Source organism: Lasiodiplodia theobromae (assembly GCF_012971845.1).
Source record: "Lasiodiplodia theobromae strain AM2As chromosome Unknown scaffold_24, whole genome shotgun sequence".
Taxonomy (NCBI): Eukaryota; Fungi; Ascomycota; class Dothideomycetes; order Botryosphaeriales; family Botryosphaeriaceae; genus Lasiodiplodia; species Lasiodiplodia theobromae.
The window spans coordinates 393299-410537 of record NW_023336449.1 but is presented as its reverse complement, the minus strand read 5'-3'; the positions used below and the strand labels follow the sequence as shown (position 1 = coordinate 410537).

The window sequence follows — 17239 nt, the reverse complement described above, 5'->3', positions numbered from 1 at the left end:
CGTTGTCGCCCGTGCCTGTCTCACTGACCCCGCCGCCAGAACTGAAGTCGCGTCCCAGCTCAAAACCCTCTGTCGCTCTTTCCGCACATCCACCCGCTTTCATCGGCCTTAGTTTCCCAACATGGACCACTCCCTCCCTTTCAACAATGAATCCCGCGCTCTGCAGACCCCGATCCGCGCTCCTCTTCTCTCCAGCCCTACTTCCGCCGAGCCCAAGTCGGAATACCTTCGCCAGCGACTTCGCGAACGGCGCCAGGACCTCGGCATGACCGATCAGTCTTTGCCCAGGGCGCTGAGTCTATCTGAACCCAAGCCTTCGCGAGCAATGGACGATTACATCTTCGCATCCGAGGAGGAGCAGAAAAAGAGCCGTCGCCGAGCACGCGGTCAAACTAGTCGTATCCCGAGCAATGCCTCGCAGCATTCTAGCGCCTCGACGCAACGGGCCCAGAGCTACAGCATGGGCTCGCGCGAGCAGCAGACGAACCTGGACAAGATGAGCAAAGACAACTTCGACCTCAAGCTGCGCCTCACTTTGGTTGAAGAGCGCAGCCATCGCTTCGAGAATGAACTGGAAGAAGCTTTGGAAAAGCTCGAGAGGATGAATGCCGTCGAAGAGGAAAGAGATGAGCTGTCCGAAGAGAACACCGCTCTGTGCGACCGTGTCGAGGAGCTTCGGCGCTCTCAAGAGGCCTGCGAGCAGAAGCTGAGGGACTCGTGGAAGATGACGGGCGAGGTCTTCGCCGAGCTCGAGAAGCGCGACGCTGCCATCAAAGAAGCTCTTGACATGTACTTGGACTCGGAGCGTCGGATACAAGAGTTGGAAGCAGAGCTCATCAGATACAAGCCTGCGCCTCGTCGACGCGATTCGTCGTATTTCAGCACTGGCCCTGACTCCGCTGGAATTAGGACCGCTGACGAGGTCAGCAGGCCCGCTTCTTCTCAGCTGGGAGGTCAAAGAGACGGCTTCAGCAGCAGTGCGCCACCGTCGCCCGAACGTCACGACACGGTGGCCCATCTCGCTTCGTCTCGCCCACTTAGCCAGCGATACAGCACCCTCGTCCGAACCATGTCTGCCGGAGACATCCGACTGAACGACCTTCGAGAGCGCGCATCCACGGCACATGTGGGCGAGTCTGCTGTTGAGGAGTGTGGCTCCCTCCATGCTTCGCCAGTGCAGCGCAGACGCACGCTTCGCCGTTCATCAGCAAGCCCGAAAATGGACCGTTCCTCAAGCAAAGCATCTAGCTCGACCCACTCTCATGGCCTGCGTAATGTCTATCTCGAGGGCGAACGTGGCGGACGCTCGCCATCATTCTCCGAGAGTATCCGTGCCCCCTCAGATGTCACGAGCAGTTCAGACCTCGGCGCATCTCAGTATTTCTCAGCAACTGAAGCTGGACCGTTCAGCGGAAGCTCTCCATGGCCGGCTTCTTCCTCTCCGCTGGGCGCGTACCAAGACAGCAGGGATGTTGCAAGCATTGCAGATTCGGACCAGGGCGAAGGGACAGTCATTCATGACGACGCCGGAGACACAAGAAGCGATATGACTCATTTCGAAGACGAAGACTACACGACACCTACGGCGAGCGAAGCACCAAGCATCCTTACTGAGTTCCGGCCTGGCCAGTATCCTCAGTGGCCAGGCGCCGGTGGCAAGTACGGTCTCGGTCGGGATTTGTTCTTCAATGGTGAGGGGTTGGACGACGTGCCAAGGGGCAGAAGAAAGGGATGATGCATTCATCACGGTGTCATCATGGTGGTTCTAGTGGGGGCGCTTGCATGATCAATTCATTCACTGGCAGTGACGGGTTTCTTCTTCATATACCCTATTGTTTTCTTTTCGATGGTAATGGCGTGGGTGGGAAAATGGGCTTGGAATGGGACATGGAGTTTCAACGGGGGAAGACAAAAAGCGAGTTTGATGATTGAGTATTAGGCGACAACCACGATAGACTAATAGTGTGACTTTTGGAATGCGTTCAATGCTAGCTACGGCCTACCTGTGTTCTGCGAGAAGTTGTGATGGTGGAGACGTTTGACGCAACCCTGTAACCAACAGCTTGGATACACAGATTCCCTCCCTTTCTCAACCTTTCGATGTATGCCCCCTTTGTCTAATAGATACACGGCGTCGCTTGACTGTTGCCAGCATGTGACGGGGCTTTGAGGTTGCGCACGTGCGCGGTGATCTGCGAGCCCCCCGTCGGACGATCGCAGCTCCAACACGCTACGTAGCTCTCAACCGCTGTTCCACGCACCCCAGCAATGCTTTGGCGCGAGCAACAATGCTCACTTCCGGCTTCACCAATGCGCCCGTTACGAAGTTCCTCGTCTTCTACACGGTGGCTGCCGCTTTTGTAGCCAGCATAACCGACTCGCAGTACCTCCTCTACATCCAAGTTGTCCCGCATCTCTGGGTGCACCGCCAGTTCTGGCGCCTTCTGACATGGCAGGTACGCATGTGCACCCCGTCATGATCGGGGAAGCCGCGGAATCTTATGGCAAGAGCTGACCCAAGCCTGCAGGCCTGCTTCGCCAATTCCACTGAGGTGCTCTTCGCCGCCATGACCTTCTACCACCTGCGCGTCATCGAACGGCTCTGGGGCTCGCGCAAGTTCGCTGTGAGTTCTTCCCCTCCACATCGCTCTCTCAGAATTTCCCGGGATGCCTCGGAAACCACGGTGGAGCTCTGTGCTAACACTCTACGATTTCCCACGCAGTCCTTCATCGTCTCAACGCTCCCCTACACGACGCTACTCCCCCCGCTTATCCTCGCCCTGGTCGTACGGCCCCTTACCTTCAACCATGCGAACTACCTCCCGGCAGGGCCGACGCCCCTGCTCTTTGCCATCCTGGCCCAGTACCACGCCTCGATCCCGCGCATCTACCGTTACAAGCTCACGACCAAGGCGCCGGCCGATAGTAACGGCTCAACAGCCAATACAGCGGGACAGCAGCGCGGCGGCCTCGACGCGTCCGTCACGCTCTCGTCCAAGACGCTGCATTATCTCCTGCCCATTCAGCTCGCGCTGTCGGCGCTGCCGGGCTCGGCAGTCAGCGCGGCCGTGGGCTGGTGCGTGGGATACGCGTGGCGGAACGAGATGCTACCGCTGGCAAACGGCTGGCGCATCCCCGGGTGGATTGTCGGCGAGAGGAAGGCCGAGGGCGGGAGGAGGGAGTTTGAGGGCTTGAGGCAGCGGATGGAGAGGGAGCACGGGGCCGCGACGGGAAGGGAGGGCGGCGACGGCACGCAGACGGAAGGAGAGGCGAGGAGGAGGGGAACCCTTGGGGGTATGTTGGCGGGGCAGTTTGGAGGGGAGGGCTGAGAATGTTGGTTGGGCAAGGAAGCTACAAGGATGGGGGCAGATGGGGGTCGCAGCTGGATGCCGAGTGGTAAGCATTTTCTGGCACCGTCTTGTATGTACTAATACGGCTATCATCTAGAGCAGTTGAATTGCTGTGTCATCGTCTTCTCAGGTGACAATCACTTAACGTGGCAGGAAATAGTATGCTGTTCGTATCTGCTCAACCATGGTATTGATCGATCCTTTTGGTGGAGGCCAATGTAGGATTCATCAGCGATTGCTCAGCCTCTTCTCGTCGTCGGAATGCCTGACGGAATTCCATGTCACAGTGGTAGTGGGGCAGCAGCAGTGACGAATGACACGGATCGAAACGTTCTCCTCCAGAAGAGTGCTTACCTCCATGAACGACGGCCTTGCTGCAGCATGCGTGGAACTTAGTCGTCACTTGCATTTCCTTTCACCTGTCTTCTTTGGGGGCCAAGTCGCGCGGATCTTCCTCTCATGTCAACTCGACCATTATCCGCATTTGTTCAGCGTCCGGGGACGATCTCCACCTAGTTCATCTATATGCCGGTACTTCTGGTCACTCGACATGCTTCTCCCTCGTGATGGAGGTTCCTTCATCCTTCTATGACGCAATGGGGAAGGGCACCATCGGCTGAGTAAGTGTCAGCCTCGGATGGGTGGAGTCGTGCCAAGTCCTGCAACGCCTCCGCAACCGCCCGCCTTGACTACGCCGCACTCAAAAGTCCCCGGGGTGGGTTAGCTCTCAGCCGCACACAAGGGGATGGCGGCGCCTAACACTTGCTGCAGCCCCTGCATCTGCTCGGTAGCTGTCTGCCGGATTTCTCGAGCATCAGTAATTGGCTTGCGAGCCGCTGGCAGCCATATCCTTTTTTATTCGATCCTGCAACCTGCGTTTCTTTATCAATATTGTCTTCAAGGCGACATTCTGCTTTGCCTCCTCCTGTGTCACAGATCCAATGGGGTCTGTTGTACATGCTATTTTTTCCCCAACAACCGGGCGCAAAGACAGCCACCACCGGCCGCCACTGATCTCGTTAAGCCGTGATCCGATGGTCTCACCTCAGCCAGCAGCCTGCAAGGTCCCCACACAATCATCGCCCAATGATGCCTACCCGGTGCCCGCATAGAGAAGCCTGCCACGCACTCCCAGCCAATCCGTCCGCGTGCGGCTTGCCTGCATTAGGCACATGCGGCTCCGCCGGCCTCGAGCCAGGGACTCATCATGATGAAGATGTTCTCCCCCACCGCTTGATGTCTCACTTCATACTGATCCACACTTAAAGAAGAAGGCAGCAACGCCTGTACAAGGCAATCACAAGTATATGCACGAATGCGGCGTTAGTCGCTTACACAGCGGCTACACAGGGTGCCAATTCCACCACATCCACTCAGCAGAAACCATTTAGCTCGGCTCTGCGGCGCAGCACCTAGGCGAGCGCTACTTCTCACACATGACGCACCCGCAGGGTCTACGTGAGATAAGATTCTGCGGGCGGGTAAGGCAAACGCCCACCGGGGCTTGAAGAAGGGAAATGGCGATCGTGCAGGCGGGGCGTAGCTGCTCGCTTGCTGCATGTCGTGCAGGGGCGGCCTTTCGTTGGTCTCTGCTTAAGGAAATCCTGCCGGATGAGTGTGAGGAGCAACCATGTTTGCCTAGGCGTAAGTGACCAACTACACAGCCTTGTGCATGCTAAATTTAGGGGAGGCACAGGGGACCGAAGGCGTCAAAGTGAGGTTTCAGGTCATGCTCGTACCATGGGTAGGTGAGGGTATATGGGAAAATGGTGGTGGGTGACTATTGTTCGCTGCGGCTGGTGTAACAGTCAGCTACATCTGGAGCCTGGGGCGGAGATGGTATATGAAGAGGGCCTGAGCGGGCTCTGGGGCTTTTTTTTTCTGAACAGATTCACCTTCACCATCACTCGCTCTCCTTATTCGTCGTCTTTCTTTTTCATTGAGTACCATCTTGCCCCTTTTGATCTCTGTTAGCGGTCAGTCATGTCGCTCACAGCACCCTATGATAATGCCATGCGCCTTGGTGAGTGCTTGTCTCATCTACCAGCTTCGCGTTCCGCCTAGCTTAATTCCTCCTGGATTGTTCTTCGCTGATTACAGAGCAGGCCAGGGCTTCAATACATACACTCAGGAGATCCGTATAGAGAACGCTGTTACCATCAGGCCAAAGGCACCAGTCACTGCCGCCAAGGTCGCCGCCCCGAAGCCAATCAAGAATGGCTCCCTTGCAGTCCCACCCAAGGATGCGCCTGCTATCGTAACGCCCCCAGTCACTCCTCCTCCAGCAAACAAGGCAGAGAGCAAGAGCGAGCCATCTACGCCGACGTCTGCCCCAAAGCGGTCTGCGGATGCTCAAGCATTGTCTGAACTTCCAACCATGGAAGCATTGCAGGATCGTGGCATGCCATCTCCTGCAGCCTCCATTATGGATATAGATGACTCGGTTGAGACAGCAGTCTTCTCGTTGCCGGACATCGACGGCGCACCGCCGAACCAGACAGTGACGTACAGCACGCGCGCAATCGACAATGTCAGTGACATCATGGATGCGCTCAACATCTCGACAGCCATGTCCATCAAGTACGGCACGATCCACGGCAATGCATCTGCTGGATTCGTGAACGAGAACAAGGTACTCGACTCTCAGCTCAACTACATCGTCAGCGTCAAGGTCAACAACGAGAACTGCCTGTCCTCCAGTCACACGCACCTCCACAATGGCGACATGATCTTCAACCCGGTTGAAGAGATGCCGCCGGAGCGCTTCACCGATGTGTACGGAGACTCTTTCATCTCGGGGTTCCTGGAGGGCGGCGAGTTCTCGGCCGTCATTTCCATCCAGGTGGCGGACCGGTCGCGTCTACGCCGGGTCAAGCAGGCCGTCGACCTGGCGCTGGCCGTCGGGCCATCGCCGGTTTCGATCGGGGCCCAGGAGAGCGTCGACAAGGACCACTCCGAGGTGCTGCAGGACACGGAGATCACCATCTCCGTCAACTGGACGGGTGGCGGCGACATCAAGAAGCCCGAGGTGCCGTGGACGCTTAACACGGTCGTCGCTGTCGCCAACGCCTTCCCTTCGATGGTGGCGAGGAGCAGTTCGAAGACGGCGGCGGTGCTGACGCGGTATGAGAGCTTGAGGGGCTTTCAGGCGTGGAAGTGGAAGATGGAGGCGAAGGAGAAGGGGTGGGCCGAGAGGCTGCAGCAGCTGAACTACACGCCATGCTCCCTATACACGGCGGAACTTTTCGATGCGCTCATGGCTTACAAGAAGCTGTGGAAGAGGATTGGCGGAAGTAAGCATTTTGTTCCTGCCGTAGCAATAGCCCTTACTGACTTATACCACAACAGTGCTCAAGGACCCTTCCAAGTGGCAGGCTAGGAAGCCTGTGGTCAAGGTCAAGGCTCTTTCTGATGGCCACGATATCTTGTACGAATCGCCAACAACGGCACGGAAGGCTTCCGGCTCTGCCCCTGACTCTCCCGCCACTCTGGCAACCATTGCATTGGCAGACATCCCCGAGCGCAAGCACACCTTTGACATTGATGATCCCCACATCCTCGAGGGTCGCAGCCTAAGGGAGTTGAACATGGCGCGCGACCCCATTCCCGTCGACCCCGTTGCTCTCAACGAAGCCAGGCTCCTCTGCCGCCAGGCAATGACACTGATCACGGAGGAGGTGAGTACTCAAGCAAAACAGCCACGACCTCGTACTGAACTGTTTCTTCCAGGCCGCTCGCCTTGTGTCGCATCCCGACCTTGCCTACGCCGACTTCAGCATCAAGACGCAACGGACCAAGCTCAAGCGCCCCAACTACGCTTACCCAGAGGTCCTAGCCGCACGCTTGCCTGTGCCTCTCCGGAATGACGCCCTCCCCACCGCCTTCCCTTCTTCAGCGGCTGCGCGATTGACGCAGGCCTTCGCTCGCGGCGACGAACTGCACTGCATCCTAGTCGGCGACGAGCCGAACCCGAACCGAACCATCAAGCCATTCACCTCGCTCGCCATGGCACCGAGCTCTACTGCAGGAGCCACTCCCATCGACGGCGTCGTCGCCTCAACTGCACCCGAAAACGCCACCGTCGACGACGACGACGCGCTGCCGCAGCTCGCGCGCCTCAGCTTGCACTCGTACCACCACCACGCCCTCTCCCTGTCCTCCTTCTCCAAGGGCTCCTCGCACGCCATCGGCGCCATCGGGTTCCGCTTCAACAACAACAACAGCGGCAGCGGCCCATCGTACTCGTCGGCCTCGTCGTCCAGCAAGAAGAAGGCCGCCGCTGAGGAAAAGGAAGACGGCTGCACGCACCACGCCGGCTCGCCCTCGTTCCACACGCTGTCGTCGTCGGGCGCGCCGTCGTGGCGCGCGCTCGAGTTGGCGTCGCACGTCGGCCACCCGGCCGTCAACGTCGTGCGCGTCGACGTCTTCTACGCGCCGCGCAGCCACCGCATCGCTGGATTGGCTTTTTGGGACGAGTTTGCGGGTAAGCGCGTCGAGCGGCTGGCTTGGAAGCAGTGGGAGGTGGATGCCGTCGAAGATGGTGGCCATGTCGTCGTCGGAGCGCCGGGCGGCCAGCAGCAGCAGTTGCCTGAGGGCATGGTGTGCGTCAAGCAGGAGCCGCCGAGGGATGGCGCGCGGTGGGCGTTTGTGGGGTTGTCGGGGGAGTGGGATGAGAGCGTTTGGGGGAGCGTGTTGACGAGGGTTGGGGCGGTGTGGAGGCGGGTTGAGGAGGAGAGGGGCGAGTTGGAGGTGGAGCTTTGAGGGGGTGGCTTCGTTTATCTTTATTTTGTTCTTCTGTTCTTTTTTTTTTATGTTTGGGATGCATATATGGTTGGGTAAAGGCGTAGGTGTACATAGTGCTAGTGTCTGTGTATGAATATTCTCTATTCTTATGTGGAAACTCTATGAGCCGTGGCTGCATTTGTGTGTTTGTCAACTCCAATGCCCACTTCAGTGTCCAGGGCCCTTTGTCTACACTGTCGCGCCATGTCATTATCCGGCATTCTCTTACATATGTTTCGAGAGAATTGCAGAGAGAACTACCGCCTGTAAAGCTTTGAGGCATCTGTACTGCACAAGTGTAGGTAGAACGCGACGATGCTCAGTGCCATCTAGTTCGGTCGTCGGTCGCCAGCACCAGATAGAAGACAATTCTCGGCAGCTTGCGGTGACGGTCGCGAGTTGATGTAACGGCGCAGGAAATGCTGTGGTTACGTGGTGACACAGTACGGAGTTTACGTGGGTATATAAACCAAACAGCGAGCTCCTTTCAATCACCGTAAAGGCAAAAAACACTCAGCATGTCGCGAGGGTTTCCTGTTGGGCCTACTCCGCTGCCGACGACCGCATCAGGTCTTAGGTTCGATTTCGGGGTGGGCTGCCAGGTTTTTGCCTCCCGTTTTGCTGCTCTGCCAGCACTTCCCAAAAAGGAAACCGCGCGTGGGTGGTTTTTTTCTTCCACCCAAGTCTACCACCAATCACGATCACGCAACCTTGCGCATCATAAGCGAGCCACATCCCGTCTTCCAATAGCCATATATCACGGTAGTGGCACTGTGTTGTTAGGTGGGGAGTATGTGGTGGAAATGCTTCCGACGCCGTATGGTTGAGATATTTCTACCATGATGAGCCTTGGATCTTGTTGAACAGTGCAAATGAATTGAATTGAACACTGTTAAGCAGCGAAACTATCTGAATATATACACCAACTGCTTGGAGTGATGTCATAAAGTAAAATGAATGGATGCCGTTTTAGAGGTGATATAAATAAGATATCTGCCTTGGCGTTGAATAAAAAGCAAAGAATACGGGTATTAAACTTAGTAGTCAATAAAGCAACGCACTGAGGTTTGTCGTCGGGGATGGAGCATAATATAAGCCACGTTAAAGCATATTCACCGCTAAGAATCTCAGTTTTGATTTCTTTACTTATTTATAAGAGTATCTTTGAATGCATAAATGGCGCTATAAATGAAGACGCTATAAGCCTATTAGTCATGGTCGGAGCTGAACCGCAACCGTTCAAGCTTTCGAGTCCTCCCTCATTTGCTTCAAGTTCGCCACGGCCTGTTCTGTGCTCCACCCTTCCTCCAATCCTCTGCGCAGCAGATCTTGCTCGCTCTCCGGCGCCATTCCGCCCGGCGCGGGCGGTCTCTTGTCCAAGTTCGTCGGGAAAGGGTATCCCTCGGCCAGGGCGGCGATCAGCGCCTGGACCTCGCGAGCCTTGCTCTCGCCCTGCTTTTTCATTGCCTTGATCTCGTCCCAGCAGCGTTCGACCAGAGGCAGCGCGTCGACCGTCTCCATGGGCTTGCCAAAGGCGGAGCTGATCTGGACGAGGTTGGCGCTGCGGTCGATGTCCGAGCTCTCGTTGGCGCCGGCGGCGTGGAAGAGGGCCGGGTTGAAGAAGACGCCGTCGCCTTTGGCCAGAGGCAGGCTGACCCAGCGCGAGAGGAAGTACTCGTTGAACTCCGGGCGGCGGTAGGCCATGTATCCCTTGGGGAAGCGCTGGCTGAAGGGCAAGAAGCGCGTGGGGCCCGAGGAGAGCGGCATGTCGCTGTGGGCGACGGCGCCCTGCAGCGTCAGCAGCTGACTGGCAACCTGCATGACCTTGGGGAAACGCGCGCAGGCATCGGCCGTCTGGAAGCCCAGGTGGTAGTCACGGTGCGAGACCTGTGGGGCTCCGCCCGGCCGCACGATATTGACTTGGGCGGTGATGCGGTAGGCGGGGCCCAGCCAGGCGGCGCAGATGTGGGACAGCCACGGGTTCGAGTAGTAGACGGCGAAGGAGCGCGGGTCGGCCATGCCATGCTTGCTGAAGGAGTTCCAGATGCGCGAGTTGGCCGACGAGGCGGCGAAATGATCGCCCTTGGCGCTGGAGGCTTCGGCGGCAATGATGTCGTCGTAGGCCTTGTTAGCAGCGTCAATGACGGAGAGGTCGGTGTACAGGTTCTTGACGGCGAAGACGCCAGGGCCGGAGAGGAGGAGGTGGTTCCACTCGTCCTGGAGCTGCTCGATGACGTTGGCATCGTCGAGCGAGAAGGAGGAGAGGTCGTAGACGGGGATGTTCTTCTCGACGGCGGCGGCGAGCGGGTAGTCGTCTTTAGTAGCAGTCTGCTCGCAGAGGCCGGCAAAGTCCTTCACGGAGATGGGCTCGTCCATGGACCAGGCGCGGGACGGAATGGGGCGCTTTCCAGAGCCGTTGGTCTCGCTGGTGCCGTTGGTGTGAAGGCTCGCCATGGTGGGCTTGCGGAAGGGTTTGAAGCGGAAGTTTGAGCAGAGAGACGGATATGCTGGCTTCAGAGAGGGTCTGTAGCGTATTGAAGAGGCGATGGCTGTGCGGGTCATTGAGTCTTGGGCGTCTGAGGCTCGACAGCTGTTGAGAGCGACTGTAGCTGCTTATATGTGCTGGCTCAGCTGATTCCAGGCATTGCAAAGCTGTTAAACGGATGTTGGACGGGGAAAGGCAGGCCCGGAACCATTACATGATGGATGGTGATGGTTGAGGTGGAGAGGCTGTAGTCGCGTTAAGATTTCCGCAAATGCTCGGGAACAGCGGGTAAAGATTTCCAGATCCAACGAACCCCAAAAACACATGAGTCTCGCTTATTCGCCAGCCGGGCCATGTCGCGGCGGACGGGCGAAGCAACACCAGCGATGCTGTATAACAGTCAGCGAGAATGCGGGAGTCGTCCGCGGGGTAGCAGCCCCCCGCCCTGCTGCCGCGGTTCCCAAAGCGGTTAGGCGGCGGCTGCTGACAGGGCAGGCCAGATGCCGAACCAACGTTCACTTTACACTCGACGTCCTTCCTCATCCAGAACGCCGCCGCCTCGCCCGGCATCCTGCAGACACGGGCCTCGACGCCGCCGAAACAGCAGGCGCAATGCTATTTTATTTACGCGCAAATAGGGGCCCAGGGCGCCCTGCCTGACAAGCCTCTGGCGTGAGACACGTCTGCAGCACTCATCCTTCGACGGTAGCGCAGCTGCATCACGACCACGACCCGGAGATTGCTCTGTTTACGCATTGGTGTTGCGCGGCGAGGGCCCCCAATGCTTACGCCCGCAGGAGATACGCCAGGTCCAGCATCGCGGCGGCCTCCACGATGGCGATTGTGAGATCGCCGCCGGCCGACCCCAGGGTCCAGCAATCCGGCCAGTGAGCGTGGCGGCGATATCTCCGGCATATTATCCATCTCATTTCTAAACGGCTGTTTCACAGCCTCAGAGCTACCACGCTGCCGGCCGGTACCGGCACATCCCACGGAACCTTGGCGCCCAGTCGCGAGCCCGCTTGGCGCACCGATGCTCGCTTCTTCCATGCCGCTCAATTGGCAGGATGCCGCCACAGCCAGTCTCGCCGCACGCCAGGCCAAGCCGCTAAGTCTAAAGACGAGGGATCCTTATCTGTCAAGCACGCGGCTTGTGGTACCCATCGATAAAACCCGGCTCTTTATAACGCCCGATGCTCGAATTTTGCGACTCCACCACCTGATGCTCACAACACCCAATTCAGTCCTCAAACTCTGAAGGCCCGCGGCCATATCCACCATGACCTGGGTCCACGACTTCAACCTGCGCGTTGCGCAGAGTCCTGTTGGCCGGTACTTCCGCCTTGCCAACAGCGGCCATGCAAGTCCAAACCTTCTTGTATGCCGTGCAGCTACTGACCCCACCACCAGCCCAAGGAGCGCAAGAACTCGTACTTCTTCACCGAGATCCGCGCCGGCCTAGCCACCTTCTTCGCCATGGCCTACATCATCTCCGTCAACTCGACCATTATCTCTGAGACGGGCGGCACCTGCGAATGTCCTGCTGAGAGCATGGCCGATTTGTGCGAAACCAACACCGAATACTTGCTGTGTGTGCAGGAGGTCAAGCGCGATTTGGTCACGGCCACTGCGGCAATCTCGGCCCTGTGCAGCTTCTGCATGGGCCTCTTCGCCAACATGCCAATCGCATTGGCTCCCGGCATGGGTGTAAGCATTCCTCCTTCCCCCACAGGAAATGTTATGCATGCTGACTCACGCAGCTCAATGCCTATTTCGCCTACACCGTCGTCGGTTACCATGGATCCGGTCCTGTCCCCTACCGCGTTGCTCTCACTGCCGTCTTCGTCGAAGGTTTCGTCTTCGTCGCCCTCACCATCTTCGGTCTCCGCCAATGGCTCGCCCGTGCCATTCCCGCCTCGATCAAGCTCGCCACCGGTGTCGGAATTGGTTTATACTTGACTTTGATTGGTCTGACGTACTCTGCTGGCATTGGCGCAGTTGTTGGCGCAACTTCTACGCCCCTGGAGCTTGCGGGCTGCGCCTCCGAATTCCAGGACCCGACGACCGGACTTTGCCCCAGTTCGGAAAAGATGCGCAACCCTGCTATGTGGATCGGCATTTTCCTTAGCGGCTTCATGACCGTCCTGCTGATGATGTACCGCGTCAAGGGCGCCATCATCATGGGCATCCTGCTCGTTTCCATCATCAGCTGGCCCAGGCCGACTCCGGTTACCTATTTCCCTTACACGGCGACGGGCAACAGCTCCTTTGATTTCTTCAAGAAGGTCGTCACCTTCCACCCCATCAAGCGCGTTCTTGATGTGCAGGAGTGGGATGTCTCTCAGTACGGCGGCCAATTCGGCCTTGCCTTCATTACTTTCCTGTACGTCGACATCCTCGACTGCACCGGTACCATGTACTCGATGGCTCGTTTCTGCGGCGCCATCGACGAGAGGACTCAGGACTTCGAGGGTAGCGCCATTGCCTATTTGATCGACGCTTTCGGTGTATCGATTGGTGCCCTTTTCGGCACTTCGCCCGTCACGGCTTATATCGAATCCGGTGCTGGTATCTCTGAAGGCGGTGCCACGGGCCTCACGGCCATGGTCACTGGCCTCTGCTTTTTCATTTCCATCTTCTTCGCCCCGATTTTCGCGTCGATCCCTCCCTGGGCGACTGGGTGCACGTTGATCATCGTCGGTTCGCTCATGGCCAAGGCCGCCAAGGACATCAACTGGGGCTACCTCGGCGACGCTGTCCCCGCCTTCCTGACCATCGCCATTATGCCTTTCACCTACTCGATTGCCGATGGTCTGATTGCCGGCATCTGCTCCTACATCCTCATCAACACGCTCGTCTGGCTCATCGGATTGGCTTCGGGCGGCCGCCTGCAGCCCGCCGACAAGAACCTCAAGGACCCCTGGACCTACAAGATCGAGGGTGGCATCTTCCCTCCGTGGCTCGTCCGCGCCGCCAAGGGCAAGAAGGACTTTTGGCGCCGGGACGAGAGCGAAGGCGTCGTCGACGGCACCCAACGGTCCTCGAGTTCCCTGGAGGCTGGACCCACCGAGAAGGTGTCTGAAACGGAGCAGCCGAAGGCGTGACGTATGTGATGAGTTCCGATTTTGTACAAAAGAAGAAAAGATAATTTTGGGATTTTGGCATAGATGGTTGTTGTTGATACCACTCTTAATATTATGATGTTCGACAAGAGACTTTTGCTTCTACTCGCTTTGGTTTGCACACGAGTCCTTATGCTAAACAAGCTCCCGCCAAAAGCGTTATATTATCTATTTAATATCTACGGCGGGGAAAATGCGCGTCCTGGCTTCCCACTCCTTAATAGCCAGCAATGGTCTTGGGCCTGTAAGGCTCCTCGAGGTACTTGATCTCGTCCTCGCTCAACACGAAATTGCTGTTCCGCACTGCCTCTTCGATGCGGTCCTTGGTCGACAGGCCGATGATGGGGCACTCGCCCTTGGACAGGACCCAGGCGGTGGCGACGGCGGCCATGGTAACGCCGCGCTTCTTAGCGAGCTCCTCGACCCTTCCGACGACGGCGGCATCCGTCTCGGTCTCCTGCGCACGGATGAGGGCGTTGAGGAAGTTGTCGGTCTGGTCGCGCACGGTGGTGCCGCGCGAGTCGAAGGGCCGCGCCAGCACGCCACGGGCGATGGGCGACCAGGGAATGATGCCGACGCCGGTGGCGCGGCAGTAGGGGATCATCTCGCGCTCCTCCTCGCGGTACAGCAGGTTGTGGTAGTTTTGCATGCTGATGAACTTGTGCCAGCCGTGCGTGGCGGCGATGTTCTGGAGCATTTGGAACTCCCAGGCCGCCATCTTTTAATTTCAAAAGAGGTTAGTTTGGTGGGGGAGGATCTTGTTGAATGGGTATATGGAGGATGATGAGGGAAGAAAAAACAAAGAAAAAAGGGTCCAAGCCAACGTTAGGTACTCACCGAGCTGGCGCCAATATAGCGCACCTTGCCGCTCTCGACGACGTCGTTGAGGGCGCGCATGATCTCCTCCATGGGCGTGCCGCGGTCGAGGCGGTGGATCTGGAGCACGTCGATGTAGGTGCCCAGGCGGGCGACGCTCTTGTCGACGGCGTCGAGGATGTGCTTGCGCGACAGGCCCACGCGGTTAACCAGGTCGGCGCCGTCGTTGACGCCCGACACGGCGATGGGCGGCTGCGTCCCGTCCTCGGCCACGCCGAAGTAGCACTTGGACAGGATGACGACCTTCTCGCGCGGGATCGCGTACTGCTTGAGCGCCTTGCCGATGATCTCCTCGCTGCGGCCGTGCGAGTAGATATCCGCCTTGAGAATTACCGCCCGCAGTCAGCGGAATTATGGACCATCGAGTCAACGAGGGCGACGAGACTCACAGTGTCCCAGGTGTTTATGCCGTTATCGTAGGCGTGCTTCAAGAGGGGCAGCGCTTCGGCTTCGTCAAGCACCCACTTCTGCCACTCGCTCGAGCCGTACGACATGGCTCCAAGAATGACCTTGCTGACCTTGAGGCCAGACTTGCCCAGGCTGTTTAGTTGTTAGCCAGCGTATTTTCTTGCATCTTCTCACAAACACTCGTTGCTTCCACGCGCCACGAATGTTTTGCAATCGAAACTCCCACGCGAGGAGCTGTGACTCAAAGGAGCCAGCGATTCTCAAAGACGACAGTGGAACGTACTTGACGTATTGCATCTTCGACTCGGCAGCCATTGTGTTTTTCTCGTGTTGTGGATCGAGATTGAGCTCGGTATTGACGGATGGCAGCAGGATGCCGCCGTCGACTTATCTATCAATTTGACTTTCAGATGTCGCTAAGGCTCTCCTTTCCCCGTACTATCACCGCCGCTAAACTCCGTTTTCTTGTGTCATCATGGCCCCGCATATCCAAGCTTCCCCACCAAGTCTAAGCCAGAGCGAGACGGGGCCGGTGATTGGGTGGTCGTTGAGTTCGTCTCTATATGTCCTGCCATCATGTTATCCCCCCGCCGCTTATCGAACACAGATATACCAGGATCATGTGGCAGAGTCGGAGGTAAGCTGATGTTGTCTCCGCGTTTTCCGTAGGCTTCCGGAAATAATTCTTGCAGTTACGTCGGCGGGTCTGTGGACAAAATAGTGATGACTCAGCATGGGCTCCACAGTTGCTTAGCAGGGCGGGGCGGCACGAGCCCGAGCTTAATCACGGTGATCTGCCCTCGTCACCGAGGTTGTTCATGCCGCCCGGAATCGACGCGCGGGAAAAGATATTGCAAGTGTCGTAGTGCGCTGGATGCATTTTGCTGTGGTACGTACGTACCAACGCAACACTGTGGCGTAGCTTTGCCGCATGCGTCCAGCGGACACGGAGGCGGGGTTTCGCCCCTCGTAATCTCGTCATCACCATAATTCACGCAGTGGAAGAGAGCAAGATTTGAACGGCAAAAAGAGGCCCGCAGGCCAAGCCCGTAGGCTCGTACTTTCATAACATTATCTAAAAGAGGCACCAGGCTATCTTTCGGTGCCTATGCCCAAACGCCATGCATACCAATAACGAAGTCCGTCTCAACCCGCTTACTGGCCACCACGCAGACGAAGCACCAAGTGCAGGGTCGACTCCTTCTGAATGTTGTAGTCCGAGAGAGTGCGACCATCCTCCAGCTGCTTACCAGCGAAAATGAGACGCTGCTGGTCCGGGGGGATACCCTCCTTGTCCTGGATCTTGCTCTTCACGTTGTCGATGGTGTCGGAAGATTCCACCTCGAGCGTGATGGTCTTGCCAGTGAGGGTCTTGACGAAAATCTGCATACCACCACGGAGACGCAGCACCAGGTGGAGAGTGGACTCCTTCTGGATGTTGTAGTCCGAGAGAGTGCGACCGTCCTCCAGCTGCTTACCCGCGAAGATCAGGCGCTGCTGGTCCGGGGGGATACCCTCCTTGTCCTGAATCTTGCTCTTGACGTTGTCGATGGTATCCGACGACTCAACTTCCAAGGTGATGGTCTTGCCGGTGAGCGTCTTGACGAAGATCTGCATACCACCACGAAGGCGGAGGACGAGGTGGAGAGTGCTCTCCTTCTGGATGTTGTAGTCGGACAGGGTACGGCCGTCCTCGAGCTGCTTGCCGGCGAAGATCAGGCGCTGCTGATCCGGAGGAATGCCCTCCTTGTCTTGGATCTTGGACTTGACATTGTCGATGGTGTCAGAGGACTCGACCTCCAGGGTGATGGTCTTGCCGGTCACTGTGATGACGTCAGCGGGCTGCGACGGGCGAGGGTGGGGGCTTGGGGACACATACGAGTCTTGACGAAGATCTGCATACCACCGCGCAGGCGGAGGACGAGGTGAAGGGTCGACTCCTTCTGGATGTTGTAATCCGACAAGGTACGGCCATCCTCGAGCTGCTTGCCAGCGAAGATAAGACGCTGCTGATCCGGAGGAATGCCTTCCTTATCCTGGATCTTGCTCTTCACGTTGTCGATGGTGTCGGACGACTCGACCTCAAGGGTGATGGTCTTGCCGGTGACTGCACGAGGCGTTAGCAGGCTGAAGGCGAGCGGAGAGGTGACGGCGGTGAGGGGACGTACGGGTCTTGACGAAGATCTGCATGGTGATGAGGTAGCAGTGGTCTTAAG

At 57.6% G+C, this 17239-nt stretch overlaps 7 protein-coding genes across 7 annotated transcripts; 4 read left to right on the top strand and 3 right to left on the bottom strand.

Annotated features, from left to right (window-relative positions):
• Positions 1 to 121: 121 nt before the first annotated feature.
• LTHEOB_7879 (Spindle associated protein) lies at positions 122 to 1735 on the top strand (the record flags this gene model as incomplete). Its single annotated transcript, XM_035517293.1, has 1 exon — positions 122 to 1735. The coding sequence occupies one exon, from the start codon at positions 122 to 124 to the stop codon at positions 1733 to 1735; it is 1614 nt and encodes a 537-aa protein (XP_035370898.1).
• Positions 1736 to 2288: 553 nt separating this feature from the next.
• On the top strand, positions 2289 to 3329 carry LTHEOB_7878 (Uba domain-containing protein ucp14; the record flags this gene model as incomplete). The annotated part of the gene is made up of 3 exons (XM_035517292.1): positions 2289 to 2456; positions 2529 to 2624; positions 2724 to 3329. 3 exons carry the CDS (start codon positions 2289 to 2291, stop codon positions 3327 to 3329), a joined length of 870 nt encoding a protein of 289 aa, XP_035370897.1.
• Positions 3330 to 5333: 2004 nt separating this feature from the next.
• On the top strand, positions 5334 to 8111 carry LTHEOB_7877 (uncharacterized protein; the record flags this gene model as incomplete). Its single annotated transcript, XM_035517291.1, has 4 exons — positions 5334 to 5373; positions 5456 to 6643; positions 6699 to 7027; positions 7080 to 8111. 4 exons carry the CDS (start codon positions 5334 to 5336, stop codon positions 8109 to 8111), a joined length of 2589 nt encoding a protein of 862 aa, XP_035370896.1.
• A 1260-nt stretch (positions 8112 to 9371) lies between these two features.
• Positions 9372 to 10694, bottom strand: LTHEOB_7876 (Phytanoyl- dioxygenase; the record flags this gene model as incomplete). Its single annotated transcript, XM_035517290.1, has 1 exon — positions 9372 to 10694. One exon carries the CDS (start codon positions 10692 to 10694, stop codon positions 9372 to 9374), a length of 1323 nt encoding a protein of 440 aa, XP_035370895.1.
• A 1202-nt stretch (positions 10695 to 11896) lies between these two features.
• LTHEOB_7875 (Nucleoside) lies at positions 11897 to 13721 on the top strand (the record flags this gene model as incomplete). The annotated part of the gene is made up of 3 exons (XM_035517289.1): positions 11897 to 11941; positions 12028 to 12324; positions 12378 to 13721. 3 exons carry the CDS (start codon positions 11897 to 11899, stop codon positions 13719 to 13721), a joined length of 1686 nt encoding a protein of 561 aa, XP_035370894.1.
• Positions 13722 to 13956: 235 nt separating this feature from the next.
• Positions 13957 to 15338, bottom strand: LTHEOB_7874 (Aryl-alcohol dehydrogenase; the record flags this gene model as incomplete). Its single annotated transcript, XM_035517288.1, has 4 exons — positions 13957 to 14457; positions 14577 to 14936; positions 15005 to 15155; positions 15307 to 15338. 4 exons carry the CDS (start codon positions 15336 to 15338, stop codon positions 13957 to 13959), a joined length of 1044 nt encoding a protein of 347 aa, XP_035370893.1.
• Positions 15339 to 16178: 840 nt separating this feature from the next.
• Positions 16179 to 17213, bottom strand: LTHEOB_7873 (Ubiquitin; the record flags this gene model as incomplete). Its single annotated transcript, XM_035517287.1, has 3 exons — positions 16179 to 16846; positions 16903 to 17130; positions 17192 to 17213. 3 exons carry the CDS (start codon positions 17211 to 17213, stop codon positions 16179 to 16181), a joined length of 918 nt encoding a protein of 305 aa, XP_035370892.1.
• Between the last annotated feature and the right edge of the window lie 26 nt (positions 17214 to 17239).